Source organism: Chionomys nivalis, chromosome 7 (genome assembly GCF_950005125.1).
Source record: "Chionomys nivalis chromosome 7, mChiNiv1.1, whole genome shotgun sequence".
Lineage (NCBI taxonomy): Eukaryota > Metazoa > Chordata > Mammalia > Rodentia > Cricetidae > Chionomys > Chionomys nivalis.
Genome location: NC_080092.1, coordinates 35,810,023 through 35,833,641, shown reverse-complemented (window position 1 = coordinate 35,833,641; position 23,619 = coordinate 35,810,023). Strand labels below are relative to the sequence as shown.

The 23,619-nt window shown below is 44.9% G+C and overlaps 1 protein-coding gene across 5 annotated transcripts in view; it reads left to right on the top strand.

Moving 5' to 3' along the window:
• Positions 1 to 18,189, top strand: part of LOC130877326 (organic cation/carnitine transporter 2) — a 32,734-nt gene extending 14,545 nt beyond the window's left edge. The window contains exons 3-10 of one of the 5 annotated variants that reach the window (XM_057774494.1): positions 6,760 to 6,914; positions 7,776 to 7,947; positions 9,061 to 9,187; positions 11,327 to 11,427; positions 13,082 to 13,296; positions 15,039 to 15,221; positions 16,425 to 16,560; positions 16,895 to 18,189. In XM_057774494.1, coding sequence (XP_057630477.1) covers positions 6,760 to 6,914; positions 7,776 to 7,947; positions 9,061 to 9,187; positions 11,327 to 11,427; positions 13,082 to 13,296; positions 15,039 to 15,221; positions 16,425 to 16,560; positions 16,895 to 16,982 — 1,177 coding nt within the window. In that variant the 3' untranslated portion in view covers positions 16,983 to 18,189. Of the gene's footprint in view, positions 1 to 6,759; positions 6,934 to 7,775; positions 7,948 to 9,060; positions 9,188 to 11,326; positions 11,428 to 13,081; positions 13,297 to 15,038; positions 15,222 to 16,126; positions 16,561 to 16,894 lie in introns of those variants that run through there. The other 4 variants (XM_057774499.1, XM_057774497.1, XM_057774496.1 and 1 more) reach the window with 4 other exon arrangements.
• The last annotated feature ends 5,430 nt before the right edge of the window (positions 18,190 to 23,619 follow it).

The following is a 23,619-nucleotide window of genomic DNA, read 5'->3' as shown; positions in this document are numbered from 1 at the left end:
CAAAATTCTTCAAAGACCTCGAAAGAATGGTACTCAACTTCATTTGGAAAAGCAAAAACCACAAGATAGCCAAAACAATCCAGTACAATAAAAGAACTTCTGGAGGCATCACAATCCCTGACTTCAAACTCTCCTACAGAGCTACAGTACTGAAAACAGCCTGGTACTGGCATAAGAACAGACAGGAGGACCAATGGAACCGAATAGAAGACCTGGATATCAATCCACACATCTTCGAACACCTGATGTTAGATAAAGAAGCAAAAAATATCAAGTGTAAAAAAGAAAACATATTTAACAAGTGATGCTGGCATAACTGGATATCAGCACGTAGAAAAATAAAAATAGATATCTATCACCATGCACAAAACTCAAGTCTAAATGGATCAAAGACCCAACATAAAGCCAGCCACACTGAACCTTATAGAAGAGAAAGTGGGAAGTACACTTGAACACATTGGCACAGGGAATCACTTCCTAAATATAACCCCAGCAGCACAGACACTGAGAGAAACAATTAAATGGGACCTCCTGAAACTGAAAAGCTTCTGTAAAGCAAAGGACATGGTCAACAAGACAAAACGACAGCCTACAGAGTGGAAAAAGATCTTCACTAACTCCATATCAGACAGATGTCTGATCTCCAAAATATACATACAAAGAACTCAAAAAATTGAACACCAAAAGATCACATAATCCAATAAAAAAAATAGAGTAAGACCTAAACAGAACTCTCAACAGAGGAATCTAAAATGGCTGAAAGACACTTAAGGAAATGTTCAACAACCTTAGTCATCAGAGAAATGCAAATCAAAACAACTCTGAGATTCCATCTTACACCTGAAAGAATGCCCAAGATAAAAACACTAATGACAACTTCTGCTGGAGAGGTTGTAGGGAAAAGGGAACACAAGCATTGCTGGTGGGAACACAAGCTGGTACAACCCCTTTGGATGTCAGTGTGGCAATTTCTCAGAAAATTAGGAAACAACCTTCCTCAAGACCCAATAATACCACTTTGGGGTATATATCCAAAGGATGCTCAATTGTGCCACAAAGACATGTGCTCAACCATGTTCATAGCAGCTTTATTTGTCATAGCCAGAACTTGGAAACAACCTAAATGTCCCTTGACTGAAGAATGGATAAGAAAAATGTGGTACATTTACACAATGGAGTACTACACAGCAGAAAAAAATAGCAACAGCTTGAATTTTGAAGGAAAATGGATGGAACTAGAAAACATTATTTTGAGTGAGGTAACCCAGACACAGAAAGACAATTATCATATGTACTCACTCATAGGTAGTTTTTAAACATAAAGCAAAGAAAGCCAGCCTACAAACCACAATCCCAGAGAACTTAGACAACAATACGGACACTAAGAGAGACTTACATAGATATAATCTACATGGGAAGTAGAAAATATAAAGAGACAGGATCTCCTGAGTAAATTGGGAGCATGGGGACCCTGAGGGAGGATTGAAGGGGGGAGAGGAGAAACAGGGAGGGGAGCAAAGAAAAATGTAGAGCTCAATAAATATCAATATAAAAAAAAGACTTGGTTTAAAAAAAAACAAAAGCAAGTTTCTTTTCTTCACAACCTCCAGCTGCCAAATAGTGGTATGCGAGGATTCCCTAGGTTTCTCTCATCCTGAGCAGCCTTTGGAAGGAAAGGGGTAGAGTTTGTACTAGTCTGCCTTGTACCTGTGGCATGCCCTCCTTACAGAACAGTGCACAAATGGGAGTCTCCTTGACCAGAATTTCTTAATTTCACCTTTAATGGCATTTTTGAACAATTTAATTTTGTTGCTGTGGGGCATTTTAGAATATTTAGCAATATCTCTGGCTTCATCCAATAGATACCAATTACACCTCTGCCTGGATTATGATAGCCCAAAGATAAACACCTAAAACTGTTCTACTGAAGAAAAGTAGCAAACCCTCTTTCATAGCCACAAAGCCTTATACAGTTTTAGTTCAATCCCTCCACCAATTTCTGCTGGGCAATTCATACCTGCCACTCAAGCTTTGGGTTCAGCATACCCACCAACCCCACTCCCCACCTAATGCTTTTTCTTCTCAGCAGGTGGCTCAATGTGGCAATTTCCATTACCTCAATTCCTAGACTTCCTTCATAGCACCAATGAGAAATTCATGAATGGAAAGTGTATCATAAGATTAATGATCTCTCCCTCTAGACCAGTGGTTCTCAACATGGGTTTGTGACCTCTTTGGTGATCAAACAGTCATTTAACAGGGGTCACGTATCAGATATTCTAATACTAGATATTTATGTTATGATTCATAATAGTGACAAAATTCCCATTATGAAGTAGCAACAAAAATAATTTTATGGTTGAGGGTCACCACAACATGAAAAACTATTGAAGCGTATCAGCATTAGGAATGTTGGGAAGCATTGCCTAGGCTGAATGCTCCCCCTCTACCAGCAGTTTCTTTTCCTTTGGATCTCGTCAGTGCCCTATTGTCAGAGAGATCATCTCAAGATACCCAATCCCTGCCCTTAGAGTCTGAGTTCCTTTGTTGTGTCTCCGTGGACCTGGGGCCATTCCTTTTATGCCCTTGTCTCAGTGTGTAATGGTGTGTCTGGTAGCATGGTTGATTAAAGTGTGATTGATATTGTCTCACCAATCAGACAGTAGCTTCTTGAGGGCAGAGGTGGCATTCTTTTAAAGCAGAAATATTCCCAGTCCTAATATAAGAAAGTAAGCATTCATTGAATGCACATGGTATGAGCCAGCTCAGAACAGATTCAAGCAGAATCTGCTGCTTTCCCCAGATTGACTTGTTCCTTCCTTTTTTGAACCCACTTTAGCAGCAATAAACCAACAAACACATGTGTTTGTTTATTTGGTTGGTTTCAGGTTTTTGTTTTGTTTTGTTTTGTTTTGTTCTTGTTTTTTTGTTTTGTTTTGTTTTGTTTTTTCAAGAGAGGGTTTCTCTGTGTAGCCCTAGCTGTCCTAGAACTTGATTTTGTAGACCAGGCCTCAACTCACAGAGATCCGCCTGTCTCTGCCTCCTAATTACTGGCCTTAAAGGTGTGTGCCACCACCACCTGGCTACAAGTTTGTTTTTTAAAGTAAGATACAGAGAGTGTCATAGAATAATTGTGTGGCTTGATGAATTATTCCAGGAAGTAAGCCGAAAGGTTTTGCATTTGTAGATCAAGGTGGGAAGTAATTGAGGTAGATTGTTCTTTTGGAGTAGGAGATTTATTAAAGTAGTTATTAACATGGCAGAAATTTGGAAAAGAGTTCAGGCCCGCGTGCATAGTGGCAGTCTCTTCTACACTTTTCATAGCAAGGGGTCTGGGAAGGAGATTGAAAAAAATCCGTTTTAGCCCGGTGCTTGGGAGGCAGAGGCGGGCAGATCTCCAAGTTTGAGGCCAGCCTGGTCTACAAAGTGAGTTCCATGACAACCGGGCTACTTAGAGAAACATTCTCAAAAAAAAAAAAAAAAAAAAAAGGAAAAGAAAGAAAAAAAGAAAAGTTTCCTTTTTAGCTCATAGTTGACTGTTGCTGGGAATAATCAGAATGTGGGCAAGGGATCAACATCTCCCTTAAAGGGTCATGACTGGGGGAATCTTTAAGGATGGGGAGGGTGAGAACCAAGAAAAACAAGTTTACTTTAGTTCTGGAAGCCAAATTACTTTAGATTCTGTCATTGTCACAGTTCAACCACAATGGAGTGGCCTAACAACTACCAGCAAGTCAAGCAGTAGAACTTTGTGCCTCAGAAGCCCATCCAGTGTCTGCCCCACCCAAGTTAGCACCCATGAGTAACCACTTCCAGGCCTGGAGACGCACTCAGCAGTGAGTGCTCACTGCTCTTGCAGAGGCCCCGAGTTCCATTCCCAGTTCCCACATTAGGCAGCTCCCAGCTGTCTCCAGCTCCAGCTCCATCTGTGGGGGATCTCATTTTCTGGTCTCTATGAGCACCTGTACTGACACATGTATGTATCCCCTACCCCACAAACATATATGTACACATTATTCAAAACAAAAATCTGCAAAAAAGCTTCCATTGAATAAGGTTATAGAAGAACCACTTCTATGTAAACAGCTGGGTGCTTTGCTTTATAATCCCAGGGATGGAAAAGCAGGAGCAGGAGCTTTTTTTCCAGCCACCCTAAGCTAATGGGTGAGTTCTAGATGCCAGTGAGAAACCCTGTCTTAAAATGAGGCGGACAGCTCTGAATAATGACAATGAGATTGACCTCCGGTCTCTACATGCATATACATACACACATGTGTACATGAAAACACATACACACACATACACATAATCACACGTATGCATATGATACTCAGTATAACTACAACACAGTAGGCAGATGGACACCTGCAAACCTGAGAAAGCTTTGTTTCAGGTGTATCCAAGGGTGTTTCCCACAGTGTGAGAGTCTACATGGACTGAGGAGAAGGTCCTCCATGCAGACAGTGTGGGTGAATGTATTCTCCAAAAAGAACCATGACCAAAAGAAAACAGAAGCATGCTAATCTAAGAAAGACAGCAGTCTGCACTGTAGATAATGATGCAAGTCTGCTGCTCCTCTGACCGCCTTCATGCAGTTCCCCGTAATCTGTCCCTGTAATAAACGGTTTGTATGTTGGGTTGTTTCTGTAGTTGTTTTTTTTTCATTTGTGCTGGAAGTTGAATCCAGGTCCTGGTGCTTGCTAGGCATGCCCTCTGCCACTGAACTATGCTCATCTCCTCCCATTATTTTGAATTACAAATAGCATTTTCTACAATTCATTATGCTACATATTTCATATTTGCATCATTTCCAATTCCTGGGATTTAGATGGTATTTTCATTTTGTTTATTTCAGGAAAATTTGGTTCCATGAAGATACATTATTCCAGCATTGATTTTGTGCTGATCTGTTGAAACTTCTTCTTTAAATGAAGAGATGTACTTTTTGTACATCTGCACTTAGGAAAGATAAAAATTTTTCCATATCTCAGCTCCTTGGGTGACCCATGCAGGGTTTTTTGTTTGAGGGTTTTTTTTTTTTGTTTGTTTGTTTGTTTGTTTGTCTCATCAAGAGTTAGACTGGGGACTGGAGAGGCAATTCAGACATTGAGAGTACTGGCTGGTCTTCTAGAGGAATTGGGTTTGATTCCCAGAACCCACATAGAGCCCACAAGCATCTGTAACTCCAGTCCCAAGGTATCTGGCACTTTCTTCTATCCTCTGGCACCAGGCATACACGCGGCACACAGACACACATGCAAGTAAAAATACCTATACATACAAAATAAAGTTAGTTTTTCCAAAAAAAAAGTCTGTTTTTAGAATTTTGAAATTTTAGATCTTTCAGAGTTTCAGCATTCAAGATTATGGAGTGCAGGATTTTTGTCTTTCAATTTTAGTGCTCAAACTCCTTTTTTGTGTGATTTCTTTGGGGGAGGATAGTTTTTTCTCAAAAATAATTTTCTTTAAACCCTGTCTCAAAAAAAAATGTGTTCTTATTCTGTAACCTTGGCTGGCTTAGAACCATACAGATCCACATGCCTTTTCTCTCAAATGTCTTGAGTACTAGGATTGAAGGCATTTGCCACCACACCAGGCCCCTAATGTACACCCTTAAATACAAATTTTGCCTTGTCCATTTGCAAACTTTAGTATATCTTAGGGCTGTAGAGACAGCCAAGCATTTAAGTGCATTGACTGTTCTTCCAAAGGACATGGATTCAAGTCCCAGCCCACATATGGCAGCTTACAACCATCTGTAACTCTAGACCCAGGAGATCTGATACCCTCTTCTGACCTCTACCTGTACTCGGGATGCATGTACATCAGTCCCCAGGCACACACACATGCACATAGAATAATAAAATTACATTTGAATTGAGTATATCCTCTAGTCTACTTTATTCTGTTTTTTCCCTTTATCCTTTTCTTTGCCATGAGGTTTATCTATTGAAGAGCCATGAGCAGTTCCATTGTAGAATTACCCTGTCTAGGTCTGAGTGATCGTATATTCCCTAAGCCTCTTCCTTTGTCTTCTGCTTTATTTGCAGATAGGCAGCTACATTCAGAGACTTGGATCAGGGTCAGTCCCTCTGGCAGGATTATAGGACAGCATCATGAGGTTGTCAGTCATTCTCACATAGTACCCATGTCACTTCACGGCACTTTTTTTCTCTTTGTTTACAGCATTTTTATAAACAATTCTCCACCCACCACCACCTTTTTCTGGTTATTCATATCACAGACAAAGGGAAGTCAGGATAAATTATCAGTCTTCTTTTACCATGAATTACAACTTTTCTTTCTTTAAGATTCATTATAATGACATGAATTTTTTTTTTTTTTTTTTTTTGATTTTTCGAGACAGGGTTTCTCTGTAGCTCTTGGTTCCTGTCCTTCCTGGAACTAGCTCTTCTAGACCAGGCTGGCCTCGAACTCACAGAGATCCGCCTGCCTCTGCCTCCCGAGTGCTGGGATTAAAGGCATGCGCCACCACCGCCCGGCAATGACATGAATTTAAACAAATGCGTTTCCATCCCCTGCAGTCATTAGCATCATTGTGGTGCTGCCATTGGAGCAGCCTGAGTGTCCAGGCTACAAATTCATCCTGAAAAGTGTGGAATTCAATGACAGCATGGAGACTGAGAGGGTGGGACCACTCTGGTACCAATCCTTGTGACAGGAGAAAGCCCCTCTCAGTGGATCCAGTTGCTGCTGCCTCTCCCAACTGCTTCTCTGTGACCTTCCTCTCCTCCCCAGGTTTGGTCGGAAGAATGTGCTGTTTTTGACCATGGCCATGCAGACTGGCTTCAGCTTCCTGCAGGTTTTCTCTGTGAACTTCGAGATGTTTACTGTGCTCTTTGTCCTTGTTGGCATGGGTCAGATCTCCAACTACGTGGCAGCATTTGTCCTGGGTATGGACATCAGGTTGGAGTTGAGTACTTGATACTGTGTTTCACTTTACTGGAGACAAGTTGTTATGTCCCTCAGGGAAAACTGGCTAGGATTTGCAAGTAAATAAACCAAGCTTACCTGCTGGGAAATTGAGCCTGACAATGGTTTCTGACTTATGATGTCCAGTTCTCTTCTGGCCTCTGACTTGTGGCCCCTGGGCCTTATTAGTACTTAAGCCATTAACTAGGATTCACCACGGGGCATCCATTCTTAAAGACTTGCAAGGCAAGGGCCTAGGTAGCTAAGGAAAGGAGGCAAAGCAGCATGGGGGCGGGGCGGGGGGCATGAAGGACAAGCTCCCCAGGAAAGGGAGATGCCAAAGAGCATTGGTGGCTGTCAGTGTCTGCCAAGGACAGTGAGCTGAGAGGTCCAGTTAAGGTTCTGTCAGAGTCCACCCTTCAAGGCTCTGACTCAGACAAGCCACCTTGTTCCCACTGAAAAGCTTCTGGTCTCCCTGTTTGGAAGAGCCTTGCTGAAGCAGTCAGATCACTGGGTTCCTTAGGCTGTATTGTGGAAAGCATTATTACTTTCTTTTCACATTTCCTAGAACAGCCTATTTTCCTCGAAGGATAATAGTTAGCATGTGTGGCTGGGGATGATGATGTTGTTTTCATGAGAGCACTGTTGCCCAGGGACCTCAGAGAAACACCCAGGAGCAAAATCAAAGCAGACTTAGTTCAGATGCAACCCTTCCCACGGCCTCAGAACACAGCTAACTCTGGCTCCCTCCTTGTCTCTGCGCTGAAAATGATACCACAGAAGAGTCATAAGAAAATAACCCCAATTAATGATTAACTTTACTCCTCCCTTGTTTTGAACAGGAACAGAAATTCTCTCCAAGTCAATTCGAATTATATTCGCCACCTTAGGAGTGTGCATATTTTATGCATTTGGCTACATGGTGCTGCCTCTTTTTGCATACTTCATCAGAGACTGGCGGATGCTGCTGCTGGCACTCACTGTGCCAGGGGTGTTGTGTGGGCTTCTCTGGTGGTAAGTGTGGCCCCGCCCCTTGGGCCGACTGCCTTTGGGGAGGCTTCTGTCTCATGTGCAGTAGAGGGCAGCAGTAGTTCCCAAACCCCAATTGTAGATCCCAGAAAAAAGGTAGTGAATATTATTTATAAATCAGGTCAGAAAGTCTCTCCATACTCAGAAAAGCCTGCTTGTCCTGTGTCCTGTTCTAGGCTGAACTAAGAATTTGCTGCATGCAGATAGGGACCAACCTAACCTCTGGGGAATTCTCAGATCCTGGTACAAGACAGCAAGACCTGGGCTGTAGATGCTTGATGCTGAGGCTCCAGGCATGGGTGTCGGGAGGTAAAGAAAGGGAGAGCTTCAGAAGTGAGCTTCCTTGAGTGGCTCTGCAGAGGAATGCAGGCTCCAGCTACACTTCCAACAGAGGGGCATTGATCAGGCAGAGCATAGGCCTCAGAAATAAGCCATGGAACTTGACAGAGGAACCAGGCAGGAATCACTCCTTCCACTAGATCGGACTAAGGTGAGATCCTCATCCATGTACAGTGGTGAGCACCCTGGAGAATAGTGGGAGAAGAAATAGTGCATTATGGCTCCTGATTATGACAGAGGAGAGAGGGCTGCCTGGGGACAAGGAAAATATCCAGTAAGACTCCAGCCTTGATACCCATGCTGTTTTGTGGAAAGAGACTGACGAGTCCAAATCAGAGGTGGAGTGAGGAAGAAATGATGTCAAGTGATCGCTGCAAGTTTCTGTGGATGTTGGGGACAGAGTAGAAGATGGCAGGATCTGGCTGTGCCTAACTCTCAGCACCAGGAGCCCATCCTGTGCTTGTCTCCTTAAAGCCCACAAGGGGGCAGCACTGCTGCAGACGGGCAGGTGCCAGCCTGAGTGGAGATCACCTTGGGATGTGCAGGATGCTTGAGTTTTCCTCACTATAGTCAGTGTTCAGCAGAACTCATAGCTTAGGGAGTGCTGGGCCATCTCTGTTTCTGGTTTATGAAAACACCTGATACCCCACACACTCCCTCTGCACCTGAAACCTCATTTCCCGTCTCTAGTTAAGCATGCCCAGCCTCTGGAAAAGCAAGCGAACAGGAGGCATCACTAGAATGCACTTGTACTTTCAGGTTTATTCCTGAGTCCCCCCGATGGCTCATCTCTCAAGGCCGAATTAAAGAGGCAGAGGTGATCATCCGCAGAGCTGCCAAAATCAATGGAATTGTTGCACCTTCCCCTATCTTTGATCCAAATGAGGTAAATTTGTGTGGAATGTGGTGGGGAGACTCACACTGGTCATTTTAGGTCAGCACCATACAGCACAGCTCATGGGAGCTCAGCCCTTACTCTACCCAAACCCCAGCCTTCCCTAGAGCAAGGTCTGTTGAAATGCAGAAGTTAAAGGCATAGAGAGATGATTCAGTCTGTAAAGAGTCTGCCACATAAGTATGAGGACCTCGGTTCAGATCCCAGCCACCAACCAAAAAGCCAGGCATGGCAGAGTGTACCTGTAATCCCAACACTGGGGAAACGGGGACAGAAGGATCCCAGGGACTTAGTCAGGACTGGCTAGTCCAGCCAGCTAACCAGTCAAGGAGAGATCCTGTCCCTAGTGTAAGGTAGAAAAGTGATTGAGGATGACACCCTAAGTCAACCTCTAGCCTACACACACACACACTCACACACACACTCATACACACACACACACACATTCCTGTGGTCCATATACATGTACACCCATGAACATGTGGTGAACATGTGTACACACAAGCCTCAGAGGATGAGGAGTGGGGTCTAGCTACCTAATTCTTCTCCATGGACGTCCCCCCCGCCATGCTTCCTTTACTTCTTTCCAAGAATCATATTTTTTTAACCATTTCTTTTTCTTCCCTTTTTTTCTAAGAGTCTCACTGTGTAACCCTAGCTAATCTAGAAATCTCTGTGTAGACTAGGCTGGCCTCAAACTCACAAAGATCTAACTGTCTCTGCCTCCCAAGTTTTGCGATGAAAGGGACATGCTGCTGTAGCTAGCTTAATTATTACTTTTAACAGTAAAGACCTTTCATGGGAAATAGGCTTTTATCAACTTCAGCGTTTCTGGATGTCTTTGTTTTTTATGCCTCAGGGGCTGCCATCTGAAGATATTGGAACACTGTTAGATTTGCACTCACAGTATTCTGTCTCTTCTCACTCTCAGTTACCCATCGTCCAGGAGCCAGATTCTTTCTGATGACCACCTCTTCCCTGTTCTTAAGTACTCTGAGTAATTTTTTTGGTTTTGCATGGTTCCTCGTTCTTAATTCTTGTTCCATTTCCTGCCTTCTTTATAGCAGGCAGTTTCTTCAGATTCATGATAGGTACTGTAGATGTTGACAGACATGGGACTTGGTATGTTTCTGGTTTGATAAGACAAGGGACTGGCTGTAGGACTGCTGTCCATAGCAATGCTGAAGGGTGAGCCGCAGGCATGTTTGAGATGCTCTGGGTTCACAATGAAGACTTGGGGCTTTTGAGAGAGGAAGCAGTTGTTATAAGCAACTGAGAGGCTGTTGACCACCAACAGCCCTGCTGACGTCTCCCTTAAGTGGTGGCCCGGCAGCGGCAGTCCCTCAGCATGCTTTAGAAGGCCTCTGAAGCACAGAAGTCAGGGCTGAGGGCATTTTAAGTGAGCTGCTTTGGTAGCATTTAAGTAAGAGGTCAGTCTAGGTGAACCCTCTAGCCTCATTGGCATCACTGAGGAAACTGGACTGTTTCAGGATTTCTTTGAGCCTCAAGTTGACCTTTCACTGAACTGCTGAGTTTGTAAAATCAAGCTAGGTTAGCTAAGAAAGAGCATCAGTGTGTTTAGACACGTGGTTAGTCATGGCTTTGGCTCTGCAGAATCTCATAGGAAGTTACTCTGGGTTAAGGGTGGGTCAGTTTTCCTGTTTTCAATTTGAATATTTTTTTCTCCTGGAAGTAGACCAATAACAACACAGTATGAGGACTCAAAACATTCATTCCACTTAAATATCAGTTTAGTAAAAATACAGTCATATTTTTCTTTGACTGAGATAACAGGGAGTCAGCCTTGCATAGGAAACCTTAAAGGCCTCCCTGAGAGGCAGCAGTGAGCGTGATGGGCAGGGTAATCCAGTGAGGTGGCTGTCACCTTGCACCTCTGCCTTTGCTGTGCTCCTCTCTTTTTCAAAACCCCATTCTCTTTTATTCCAGTTTATCATTGACTAAGCCTACGGGGGCCTTGGACATCTACCTTGAGTCACTGTGCTTCTGTCTTTTCGAAGAGCCTTAGGATAGGATGCTCCTCACTCTTGAGAAGTAGATGGTGTAAATGATGGGTCCCAAGTCTCCCAACTTTTTCTCCTTCCTATACCATTAACTGTATTCTTCCTGCAGTTACAAGACCTAAATACCAAGACACCTCAGTCACACCACATTTATGATCTGATCCGAACCCGGAATATCAGGATCCTCACCATCATGTCCATAATCCTGTGGTGCGTAAGTGAGACCTGCCTGAGCCTTCCCCACTCTCAGGACTCTTTGTCTATAGGCATGCTCAGACCGAAGCTGAAACCTCTGTCCTCGCATGATGCAAGGTTGTCCTTGTGATGGATGGCAGCCACAGGGACATAACAGTTCTTTTGTGGTGGAAGCCCAGGAAAGGAGAAAGTCATCATAGAGGCTCTAAGGATCTAGGGATTCCAGAAGGGAATCCCACAGGTCCTTGCTTAGCTGTTCCTATCCCCTCTCCCCTCCCTCAGTAGATTCTGTGTGGTAAATAGGCAGGAAGAGACTGTCAGCAACTCTGCTACGCTCATGGAGACAGAGGGAGCTCCCCTACAGTGGGGCCACGGTGTTTGTCATTTGCACATGCACCCTGCACATCCCCATGCCTGGCTGTTTCCTCTTAAAAGTGTTCTCTGTTGATGACCCACACCCTGGCTGGGACAGTTGTGGGTTTGAAGAAGGGTCTCAGTGAGGTTCCAGGGGCTGCTAAGAGCTTTCTGGAAACATGAAAGTGGGATATGGCCCTTCTGGGATGTTCATAGACTGTCCTAAAGTCAAGACCATGGCCTGGATGTTTCCTGCAGGTTTCTTTTGACAAGGTGTTACAGTTATTGGAAGGAATCTTTAAATTACCAGGGAGAAGTACAAGGCTGAGTGCCGGCATAGCTCCTGCCAACCACTTGGGATATCAGAGATCCTCGAATATACTGAATGAGTGTGATGAGATAGTGAGGAGGGGAGACTTCACCGCAGAGACCTTACTGATGGACTCAGCCAGCTTTGGACCAGTAAACTAGTTTGCTTCTTAGTTTGGGGTAAGGTTGGTCTTTGAGTCACCCATTTCCAAGGAATTGTCCTCGATGCCTCAAAGGCATCCTAAATCCATGGAGACTGTACCTCAGCATTCCAGCCTGAGACCTCTCACCTACTCTGAATTGCTCACACTCTAATCATGCTCTAAAGTTTCCTGGGGCATATGAGTCTTTCTTTACCGTGCCAACTATGTTCTCAGCCTGTACATGAGTCAAAGACAGTCTGGTGCCAAAGAGTACAGCTCATCAACAGAGAAACCTATTGGGATCAGAGCCAGACACGGGAGTGGTGTAAATGAGTGACAGTGAGGCCTCACCTTTGGGAGCTCCCTGTTCCAGAGAACAGTGGGGTTGCTGTCAGCCTCTTCCTGGCAGACTACAGATAGTCTGTTAAGGGCCTTCTTCTCCACGTCTGTCACCCCTTACCCAGTCCGTTGCTCATTCTCTAGGTCCTCGTACATTTGCTGTGTTTGGAGAAGCATGTAGAGCAGGGAATTGGCGTTTCACTCCAGAGTAGGATTTTAATGTTGAAATACAGGTTGGAACCTTTCCCCTGATGATGAAGTCAATGTGAATCATGTAAGCTCTTTTGATGAGACACATTTTTATGGAATGTTCTGAAGGTGTACCAACAAAAGATTTACACTGGTCTCTGGGGCTAGGGAAAGTTAACTTGCTAGGAAGTAAGGCACAAGGTGAAATCTACTACTACCCTCCTATTCCCTGCATCAGGAACAGTTCAGAACTTGTCAAGATGAATTTTTTTCAACATATATGGATCTGGAGAGGTGGGTGCCACTTCTCCAGCTCTCTTCTGTACCTGTTGCAGGCTGACCATATCAGTGGGCTATTTCGGACTTTCTCTTGACACTCCTAACTTGCATGGAAACATCTATATGAACAGCTTCCTTTCGGCAGCTGTTGAAGTCCCAGCTTATGTGTTGGCCTGGTTGTTGCTGCAGTACTTGCCCCGGAGATATTCCATCTCTGCTGCCCTCTTCCTGGGTGGCGGTGTACTTCTCTTCATGCAGCTGGTGCCCTCAGGTATGGATGGTGTTTATTTGCAGACCTGCGTTTTCCTTATGTCACTTGCTTTGAACCAGGCTGTTTACAAAAAGAATGCAGTCAGGTCCACCACATATATGCCTCATGAATGCATTGCTGTCTTAAAAATCAAGAGATGACACTTCACAAAAAACAGGAGGGGGTCCTTCATGGCATGGGCTGTGTACAGTGTGAAGAAAGCATTGGGCTTGTTGGTTCATTATGCCCTAGACCCAAATTAACATGTTCATATCTGCTTTCCTCAGAACAAAAAGGAAGAAGGAAAGCCATCCTACTAGTCTGTCTTATTTATTTATTCAAGCAGTAGGAGGTCTTGATGGAGTCTCTTTCTAGTAGAGAAGAAACAAGTTAATAAATGCTTGTTAATCTTAAAACGTTGTTACCTTCAGTGTAGAAAGAAAGGGAAATGGAGCTCTAAAGAGAAGTCATGAACAAGAGGTATTCAGCGGAATTTAAATGGGGTAATAGAACACCATAAGAAAGTCAGTGAGACCATTCCAGGAAGATGAGACAGAAAAAGAAAGCTAGGCAAGATGGCTCACACCTGTAATCCCAGCACTTAGGAGGTGGGTGCAGGAGAATTAGATGGTCAAGCTCATCCTTGACTGTCTGGGGAGTCTGAAGCCAACCTAAGTTACATGAGACCCTATTTATAAATAAATAAATATAAACAATGCTCTGGCAGGAGGTGAGCCCAGTGTGTTTCAGGGTAGCAAATGACCTAGTAATCCATAAAAAGATAGAGAGGAAAGGTCTTGGAGGCTTTGGAAAAGACTGTGCTGGTAAAACTGCCTTGTTATCCCACTAATAGACAGGAGGAACCCTTTCTGACAACCTGGGGAACAGATGACAAGCCTTATTTGTTGTCCATCGCTTGCCACAATCTTTGATGCCCCTGTGGCTTTGGGGACCTGTGGTGGTAACTTTGAGGCTGTACAAGGGGCAACCCGGTATGTGGCAGAAGGAACCTGGGAGTGACTGCAGTGCCCTCACCTGAGCTCAGAGTGACCTGTGGGTCACTGGTTGTGCTCATGAGACAGTAAAGTCAATTGGAAGATCATCCTTAACTTCAGATGGCTTATAGATATTTTCAATGACTTTATTATACTTATTTATTGGAAGCAGGGAGACATGCTTCCCAGCACACATGTAAAGGTCAGAGGAGAGCTTGCAGGAAGTGGGAAGAGTCAGTTCTCCTCTTGTACTGTGTGGGTCCTAAGAATCACAAGTCCTCAGGCTTGGCTGAAAATGCCCTTACCCACTGAGTAACCTCAAAGCCCAGATCTGTGAACTTGTTGAGTAGACTGCAAGCATGAACTGAGCTAGAGCTGGACTCCCACATGCATATGCAAGTCCTGGTTAATTCCACGGTGCCCTCAGTGTGAATTTCTGCGGAAGCAGCTCATCCCTAACACAGGAAGACTTCTGGAAGGCAGGCAGATTGGGATGAGGGGCACATACTGTCTGGGCCTCTAGGTTGAGGAACACATTTACCCTCATATAGCTAAAGTGCCCAGTCTCTTTGTAGGAATCCCCTTAGAAAGAAATCTAAGCCATAGTGTTTTCTCCCAATAGGAAGATATAGAAATTGCCCAACTCTCTCCACCCTGAGTCAGGGAGAAAGTAAGTTCATTCTAGGCTAAAAAGGAAGAGAACTCCTCCAGGGCAACCCTTACACACTGGTCCCTCTTGCCTTTGCTATCATTCCTTTGTCTCTCCAGACTTAATTTATTTGTCTACTACCCTGGTGATGGTGGGCAAGTTTGGAATCACCTCTGCCTATTCCATGGTCTACGTGTACACAGCTGAGCTGTACCCCACTGTGGTCAGAAACATGGGTGTGGGGGTCAGCTCCACAGCATCCCGCCTTGGCAGCATCCTGTCTCCCTACTTTGTTTACCTTGGTAAGTACCATGGAGCACTGGAGCGATGGATGGGACAAAAGCTCTAAGTACCTTATATGTGAGCTGGACACAAGCACCTATAATTAGCAGGATGCATCCGTTCTGGGACCCTGGGTGGAGAAGGTGCTTTCCAAGTGTAGTAGGGAGAAGGCACCCATTTCAAATGGAAGATAGCTCATAGACCAGCTAGATGGGATTGAGAGAGTCTTGGTGTGTCTTTTTCGATCTCCCCAGACCCTCCATCACCAACTAGATTTCTTCATCCTAAGAAATTCTTTAGGGAGCCAGTTTACTTCACTAGAGGAATTTCTTCTTGGAGTTAGGAACATGGAGAGAAACCTGTCCATCCAAGAGGTCTGAGCGATGGACTGACAGTTGCCGTAGCTTAGAACACTTCATTTCTTCAGTGTGTATGTTGAGATCAGAGGACAATTTAGGGAAGTCTTAAAATAGTTCTTTATTTGAAGCATGTGGATCCTGGAGATCAAACTCAGGCCACCAAGCTTAGCAGAAAGTATTTTTACAAGCTGAGCCATTTCCCTGGCTCCATTTCACTTTCAAGATCGTGGCTCACTAAGTTGTGTGAGCTGTACTTGGACTTGCTCTGTGGCCCCAGCAGCCCTTGAACTTTATCTCCTCTTGCTTTGGCCTCCCAGTAGGTGGCACACAGGCCTTCATTGTCACACATGACAGGATGTTTATGCCCTGTGAAGATCTACCTTCTGACATTATATAGCAGGACTCCTTCCTGGACGCTGCTGCTCCTCTGTACATCCCTAGCTCTGGGGAGGACCTGCCAGTGTCCTGAGAGTAGCAGGTACTCTGAAGGCCTGGTACATGGCTCTAAAGGGCTGTGGCCCCTTGTCTAACTGGCATGCAAATCAAACTGGGACATATCTGCACAGGTGGAAAGTTGCTCCTGTCCTAGACAAGTACCTTGTGTTCCTTGGGAACCCTGCAGCATGGTGACTCTGCTTCCCTGTACCTCTCACTTGTCCATTGTGGACACTGCTGGACCTCTGGGCACATCTGTGCCAGGACTGGGTTCTGAGACTCTCTAGATGCCAGCCTTCACTCTAGCAGTCTAGGCTTTGGGAAACACTGAGACCAATAGTAAGGTGAGTCCTATATAAAGCCCCGAGGAAATAGAGGGTCAGAATGAAACCAGTGTCACTGTAACCTGGGTCCTCTGCTTGACCACAGGTGCCTATGACCGCTTCCTCCCTTACATCCTTATGGGAAGTCTGACCATCCTTACAGCTATCCTCACCTTGTTCTTCCCAGAGAGCTTTGGTGTCCCTCTCCCAGATACCATCGACCAGATGCTAAGGGTCAAAGGGTAAGATACTTTCCCCCTAGAACTATGGATGCATTCGTCTGGGCCTGACCAGATCTTCGAGGTGTGCTCCTCAAACTAGTGCTCCCTGCACACTGTCTCACAAATGCTGGACTACTTTAACCATGGTGCTGTAAGGGCAAGGGCCTGATCCTGTGTGAACATGTGTCCACGTGCATGACCATAAAAGCAGCCACTCTAGTTTAGTGCAAAGACTACGGAAAACTTCAGAATCTGACATGTCTTTGGTTTTTCTCCACATATGGCTTGTTTGTTTTGAGACTGATAGGTATTTTTATAAGATCTGTAAGTAACATTGCTTTCCTTGTATTAATAGAATAAAACAATGGCAAGCCCAAAGCCAGACAAGGATGCTAAAAGATGGTGAAGAAAGCCCAACAGTCCTAAAAAGCACAGCCTTTTAACACTCCTCCAGAAGGTGAAAAACTAAATAGACAGCCTTGTGTTGTCAGAAACGCTGTCAATGGGCGAGGAGTTTTCGGTTCTGTTGGGTGCAGCTGTCCAGAGAGCCACCTTCCTCCAGGGACACCAAGGATAATTGCAGACAGCTTGCCCATCCCATTCTAGTGGTGGACTTGGCCCTTCCAAAGAAGTCAATGAGTCTCTTGAATCAGTGGGACTTGGAAGACTATGCAAAACTTTGTAAGATGGGTAAGGTTGCACAGATAGAGATGCAGGTCCATTTTTCCCTCCTCTCCCTAACTGACAGACTCACAGGAAAAGGAATAGGTGTTGCTAGGTGACAGTGTGCTTGGTTAGGATGCACAAGCCCCTGAGTTCCATAAGAAGAACCAGAAGGAAACAAAACTTCTTCAGAAAATAAATGATTCCATGAGGAGTTTGATTTCTCATCTTTCCTAAGTTACAAAACTCCTTACTGTGATTGCTTTAACTCACAACAGGAGAACACAAGACCTAGGGCACCCTAGAAGGAATGAAGGTGGTCAGCAGTGTGTGGGCGGTGACTGCTCAGTCCCACAGCCAGCTGTGCTGTGTATGTCTGGTCAGAGTCCTGGGCTTGTCCGGGCCATGAGAAATCCACTGTTGAGGCCACGGCTTGGCTTCCACTGCTGTGTAAATCAGAATCCCTGGCTACCAGACGCTTACCTGTGCCTTGAAGGGCATGTATGGGGGACAGAGTGCCCCTTCCTTCTCTCAGCACTGTCATGGGATTGTTGTGTTTGTCATCTGTTGTTGTGTCTCAGGTTATTCACCCTTCAGCAGAGACTTGGGAGCAGTGTTTCTCAGCTCTGCATTACCCTGGCTGGTGTACAGTTGCCGCCATGGAAGTGCAGTTGCGCCTCCCAGCCTTAGCCACTGTCACCGCTCTGAGTGCCCAAACAATAACACTACGCTTGTTCCTTTTACGATGTATAATCATGGGGAAATTCAAGAAAGAAATGTAAGTTGTGTTGACAGTCTCTCAGAGTTGCTGGCTGCAGCCGTGTAACATCGGCGGGTGTTTTGTGTTAGTGTGATTGTCTCTATTGATTATGTTGCCATGGTACTCCTAACGCACTCACTTCACCTACTTTTTAAAAAAGAATGTGTTTTATGAAACTACTGAGTGCCTTAGGCAATGAAATGGTTTTAATAAACAATGATTTTTTTAAATAATAGCAACTGACTATAATCTTTATTCCTAGTATTTGATGGGCCCTTCTCAAACCAGCATGTAACTCTTCTGTAGGCTAACTGTAACAGTGTTCAAGGTTAAGATTTAACTAGTACTATGCTATATAGTAGGCATCTACCCAATATTGACCATGATTTGCACCAGCCTGGTACACTCAGCCTGCGTCTCCCTGGAAACAGCCTGAGCTCAGAGCTTCTGTACAGTTCTGTACATACCTGGAGCAGGAATGCAGAACAGGGAAGGAGGGAGGCCCAGTCCTAGGATGCTTACTGTGTTGGGCAGCACCTAAGAAAGAAACTGCAGGGTCCTGGGTCTCTGAGGAAGCCTGGGAGATGCATCTCAAAACCGTCTTGCAGCACGGAGAAAAGTGGGGAGCATTTGCCTCATCACCCATTTAAAAAGACAACACTGGGGTCTCTGTTTCCTATACACACAAAGATCCTGTCCCTTGGATGGAATGCATGAAGCTGAACACTGCTGACCCAAATGTAGCCCTTCAGGCTGCACCTCATCAAAGCTGCCCAAAGCCTGCTTGAACTGGCCTTGGAGCTCCTGGGTAAGGGGTAGAGCAGAGAGCACTGGGCTGGAGTGGTGTACAAGACACACATGTTGATGACCAGTGTTTGCCAGGGTGATCTGTGCTGGAAAATACGATGGGACCTAAGTCCAAAGCTCAGCTGTTGCTTGGACAACTGAAGGCCGTGTCACATGACAAGCAGGGGCTTCTGGCTCAGGAGTAATACAGAGCAGCATATCTGGAAGATTCACTTTTCTCCCCTCAAACCAGGTCCTGAGCTGTCTTTCCAATGGCATGCCTTCTCAGGAACCCCAGATTATAACTGCACTTCTCCCCAGCATACCCTGCTGTGAGTGAACAGCTCCTACACTGGCTTTTATTCTTGGGGTCTGTTTCCAGACATTCAGATCCTCCTGAAGCAAACACTGAGCTGCCTGAATGCCCTGAGCTCTCTCTGTGGGCAGCGGCAACAGCCCAAGGCCCTTCTCCTGAAAAACCTCACCGTCTGCACAAGCCTACTGTACTTACATAGTCTGTTTTCATTGGAGCGATGTCTTCAGAAGGACCATCTTCAGGAGAGAGGCATGTGAGCCATGAGGCCCTGAATGCCTGTGATCATTGGAGCTGGCATACACATAGACAAGATGAGAAAGAAATCTTAAAAAAAAAAATCTCACCACCATCCAAGGTGAAGGCACAGATCCCAGTATGGTGGTACACATCTGCTATCATAGAATTTAGGATGCAGATACAGAATCACAAGTTCAATCCGATGTCTTCTGGCCTTCACAGGGAACAGGTATATATGCATGGAGACAAATACATACATACATCACATTAAATTAGTTTTGGTTTTTGGTTTTGGTTTTTTGTTTGTTTGTTTTGTTTTTTGAGACAGGGTTTCTCTGTGTAACAATCTTAGTTGTCCTGGAAATCACTCTGTAGACCAGGCTGGCCTAGAATGCACAGAGGTTCACCTGCCCCTACCTCCTATGTGCTGGGATTAAAGGTGTAAGCCACTACCACCTGGCCCCTTTTTTGCTTTGTGAGACAGGGTCTCTTTGTATATTTGTAGCTGTCCTGGACCTCCCTATGTAAACCAGGCTGGTCTCTAGCTCACAGAGATCTGCCTCTGCCTCCCTAGTGCTGAGATTAAAGGTGTGAGCCACCATACCCAATCCAAAAATAAAATTTAACGAGCCGGGCGGTGGTGGCGCACGCCTTTAATCCCAGCACTTGGGAGGCAGAGGCAGGCGGATCTCTGTGAGTTCGGGGCCAGCCTGGTCTACAAGAGCTAGTTCCAGGACAGGCTCCAAAGCTACAGAGAAACCCTGTCTCGAAAAACCAAAAAATATAATAATAATAATAATAATAAATAAATAAAATAAAAAATAAAATTTAACAACACAATATTGAAAAGATAAATTATTCATCTAATATATAGATTCTGTGATCAATTTCAGGTACCCAGGCTCACACAAACAAGAGCCTTTACCCACTGAGCTGTGTCATTGCCCTTGGCCAATACTTTAGTAATTTATCCCTTATTGAGAAAGATATCAGAAAAATGCTCTGTGTTCTGCTTGTGTTGTTGAGAGTTAAGCCTGGGCCTCAAGCATGCTGTGCAGGTATCTTGCCAGGGACTGTGTCCCCACTCCTAGTAAATAGTACAAAAATACAGAAATACTTATATAAAATAAGTCAAATTAAAATACGTTAAATAAATTAAATAAACATGTTTTTTTAATCCTTCATGTCGCCCAAATGTATTCTTTTTGTGTTTCAGTCCAAGCTTTCTAATGGAACCTAGAGTCCCTGACCATGTGACATCCTAGAGAACTCAATGTCCCAGCTCAGGTAGTTAAGGCCCATGAGTGCTCAAGCCTGCTTCTGTAGGAACAGCCTGTGGGGTCTGAAGAGCTCTGTCTGCACAGGTGATTCTGTCACTCGGTCAAGCTGACAGAACTCAGGGACAGGGCCACCCTGCAGCTCTCCAAGGGCGCCTTGTTCAGAGAGGCTGCCTTGGGGTGAGCATGCCTTTGATGAGCAGCTACTTCTCACTCCAGATGACAAGGATTCTGTCTTCGGGACAGAATAAAAGGCAAGATCTTTCACCAGGGGACACTTTAAAAGTGATGTCAGTCACCCTTGTTGACTTAGGTACAAGTTACTCCTATCTTTATGTTGATTCTACTTTTGCTTCATGATCTCTTTTAAGAGTGGGTTATTTTTTCTCTAGAAGGAAAGAGTCCCAGCACTGAATTTTACTCGGAGGATGGGGGATGGGGTAATCCATAAAGCAAGGCATTATAGATGAGACCAGTCCCCTACAAGGAAGGCATGGCTGTTAGCTTATTATTGAACACAGGAGCATATTAAAAGTAGGGAAGTTGAGACATGGTGGTTCTTTACCCATCTGATACCTTGCCCATGCTGTGAAGAATTGAGGGTCTCCAAAGAGGGTCTCCAAAATCCTTCCAAGGCTCTAGCTAGTATGAGGCCATCTTTGTCGAGTGAGCCCTTCCACAACCAGCAAGATAGAATAAGGTGTGAGGTGTTTACTGGCAAGAGCAGAAAGCAAAAAGAGAAAGAAAAAGAAGCCTAAGCCAGGAAAGACTGAGGTCTGGATTCAGGTCTGTTGCCAAGAAAGGGGAGCGGGACAGAAGAAAGCTGAGGTAGGTAGAGCCGCAGGCAGCAGGACGGAAGCATGGGCTACAGTCACAAGAAGCCCAAGAATTCAGACTTGATGATGAGGCGAGTTTTACCTGCTAGTTGCTCCTACAAGATTTATATCGTTTTATTCTTTTATGTGAGAGAGTGTCAGGGCCTGTGTGTACAAGCCAGAAGACCGGTGTGCCCTTTCTTCCATTGTGGATACTGGGGATCAAGTTCATATCATGAGACTTGGCAGCAAGGGCCCTTACCAGCTGAGCCATCTCATTGGCCCTTGTCCAGCATTTAGGATGGTTTTCTAGATTTGACTGATTGCTCTTATTTCCTCACTAAAGTATGTGTACTGAAGGCAAAGACCACATTTATGTCTGTTTGCATTCGATCACCAACATTGGCAAGGTGACTGCATTTCTTGTGGTTGCTACCTAATGTTTCAAATTTGATTGTGGTTTGTTTGTGTGTGTGTGTATGTGTGTGTGTGTTTTGCTTTTTCAGTTTTATTATTATTATTACACTTATTTATTGGGAGGCACACCAAAGCACACATGTGGAAGTCAGAGGATGGCTTTTGAGAGTCATGTTGTCCTCTCCTTCCAACAGATGGGTCCCAGAGATTGAACTGCTGAACTATTAGCCTGCTACCTACTACTGCTTACTACTGATTGTAGATTAAAGATGTAAACTCAGCATTCTCTTTTGTATAACAGCACTAATCAATGCTAAAATGCTGAAAATCAGTGAACTTTTGGGTCCCCAGAAACCAAGGACCAAATATAGACCCACAGAAATCACCAAGACTCTAGGCAGCCTTGGCTTCCTAGCACTGGGGAGGCAGAGACAGGAGGATCTCTGGGGCTTGCTGGCCTGCCAGCCTAGCTGCATCTATAAGCTACAGGTTCATGGAGCGCTCCTGTCTCAGAAAAATAAGGTACAGAGTGATTAAGGAAGACATCTGACGATGACCTCAGGCCCCCACACTCAAAGGCACACACCTGCATGAAACCAGGATTTGGCTTTACCTGTGGGAATTCCTTCCTCTCTTCATGACTGTTCTAGTCTAGAATCTGTTGCTGAATAAAACATTGATCAAAATCAGCTAGGGAGGAAAGGGTTCCTTACATCTTACAGTCCATCACTGAGGGATGTCGGGAGGAACTCAAGGCAGGAGCCTGGAGTCAGGAAGCTTACTGGCTTGCTACCCCACAGCTGCTCAGCTTGCTTTTTTATACAGCCCAGGACCACTTGGTCAGGGCTGTCACCTCCCACAGTGAGCTGGTCCCTCTTGTATCAGTCATCAGTCAAGAAAATGCCCCCCCCCCCAAAGTCTGCAGGACAATCTGATGGTGGCAATTCTTCAACTGAGGGTTCCTCTTCCCAGGTGGATCTAGTTTCTCTTTAGTTGAGAAAAGTTAAGCAGCACCCTGTCTAAAACCTTGCAAGACTTTGTTTATGCAAAAACAGCCAGAGTTCCACTCTGCTCCCACGAGTCAGAACTGCCCTATAACAAGCAAGAGACTTGTGCAAGGCTTGCCTTGGCTTTCTAATGTTTTCCATTTTCTTCATGCTGCAGACCATAAAACACCTTCTGAGGAAGAGCTGTGAGCTGCTGTTTTCCTATCGCCATTATTTGGGCTGTCTCCCTTTCCCTCTGCTCCTGCAGGAGACACAGAAACCTCCTGTGTATAGACCAAGGCCTCCATCCTGCAGGGCGTGTGCAAGGTACAGAAACGCAAAGCAAGCAATTCGCAGTTATGCAGTTCATTTGCCTTTCACTCCAGTTTTTGGACTTCTCTCTGGGCTCTGTAAAAATAATTGTTTTATATTTATTCTGTCTCTCTCTCACACACACAGGAAGGGGAAGGTGGCGGGGGTGCTAACCGTATATGTCATGGCATTTCCCAATAGCAAGTGTTAGAAATGTCACGTGTCCAGGCCAGTGCAGGACAGAGCTCAAAGCATTTGGGCAAACTTTGTGGCATGTCTGCCTTGACAAAAATGTGTTCCAGTGGGCTAACCTCAGCAAACTGTGAGACTTAGTGTTAGAAGCCTTGCCCAAAGACTGCAGTGCATCCTCGTGCTAGACTTCAAACTGTCCTGTCGTCATGGAGACACCACCAACCTTACCAGGTCTTGTCTGTCCACAATGACTTAGCCGTTGCTCTCAAGTTACCCACCCAGAGGCTCATAGAAAATAGTCTGCCAAGGATTTCCTTCA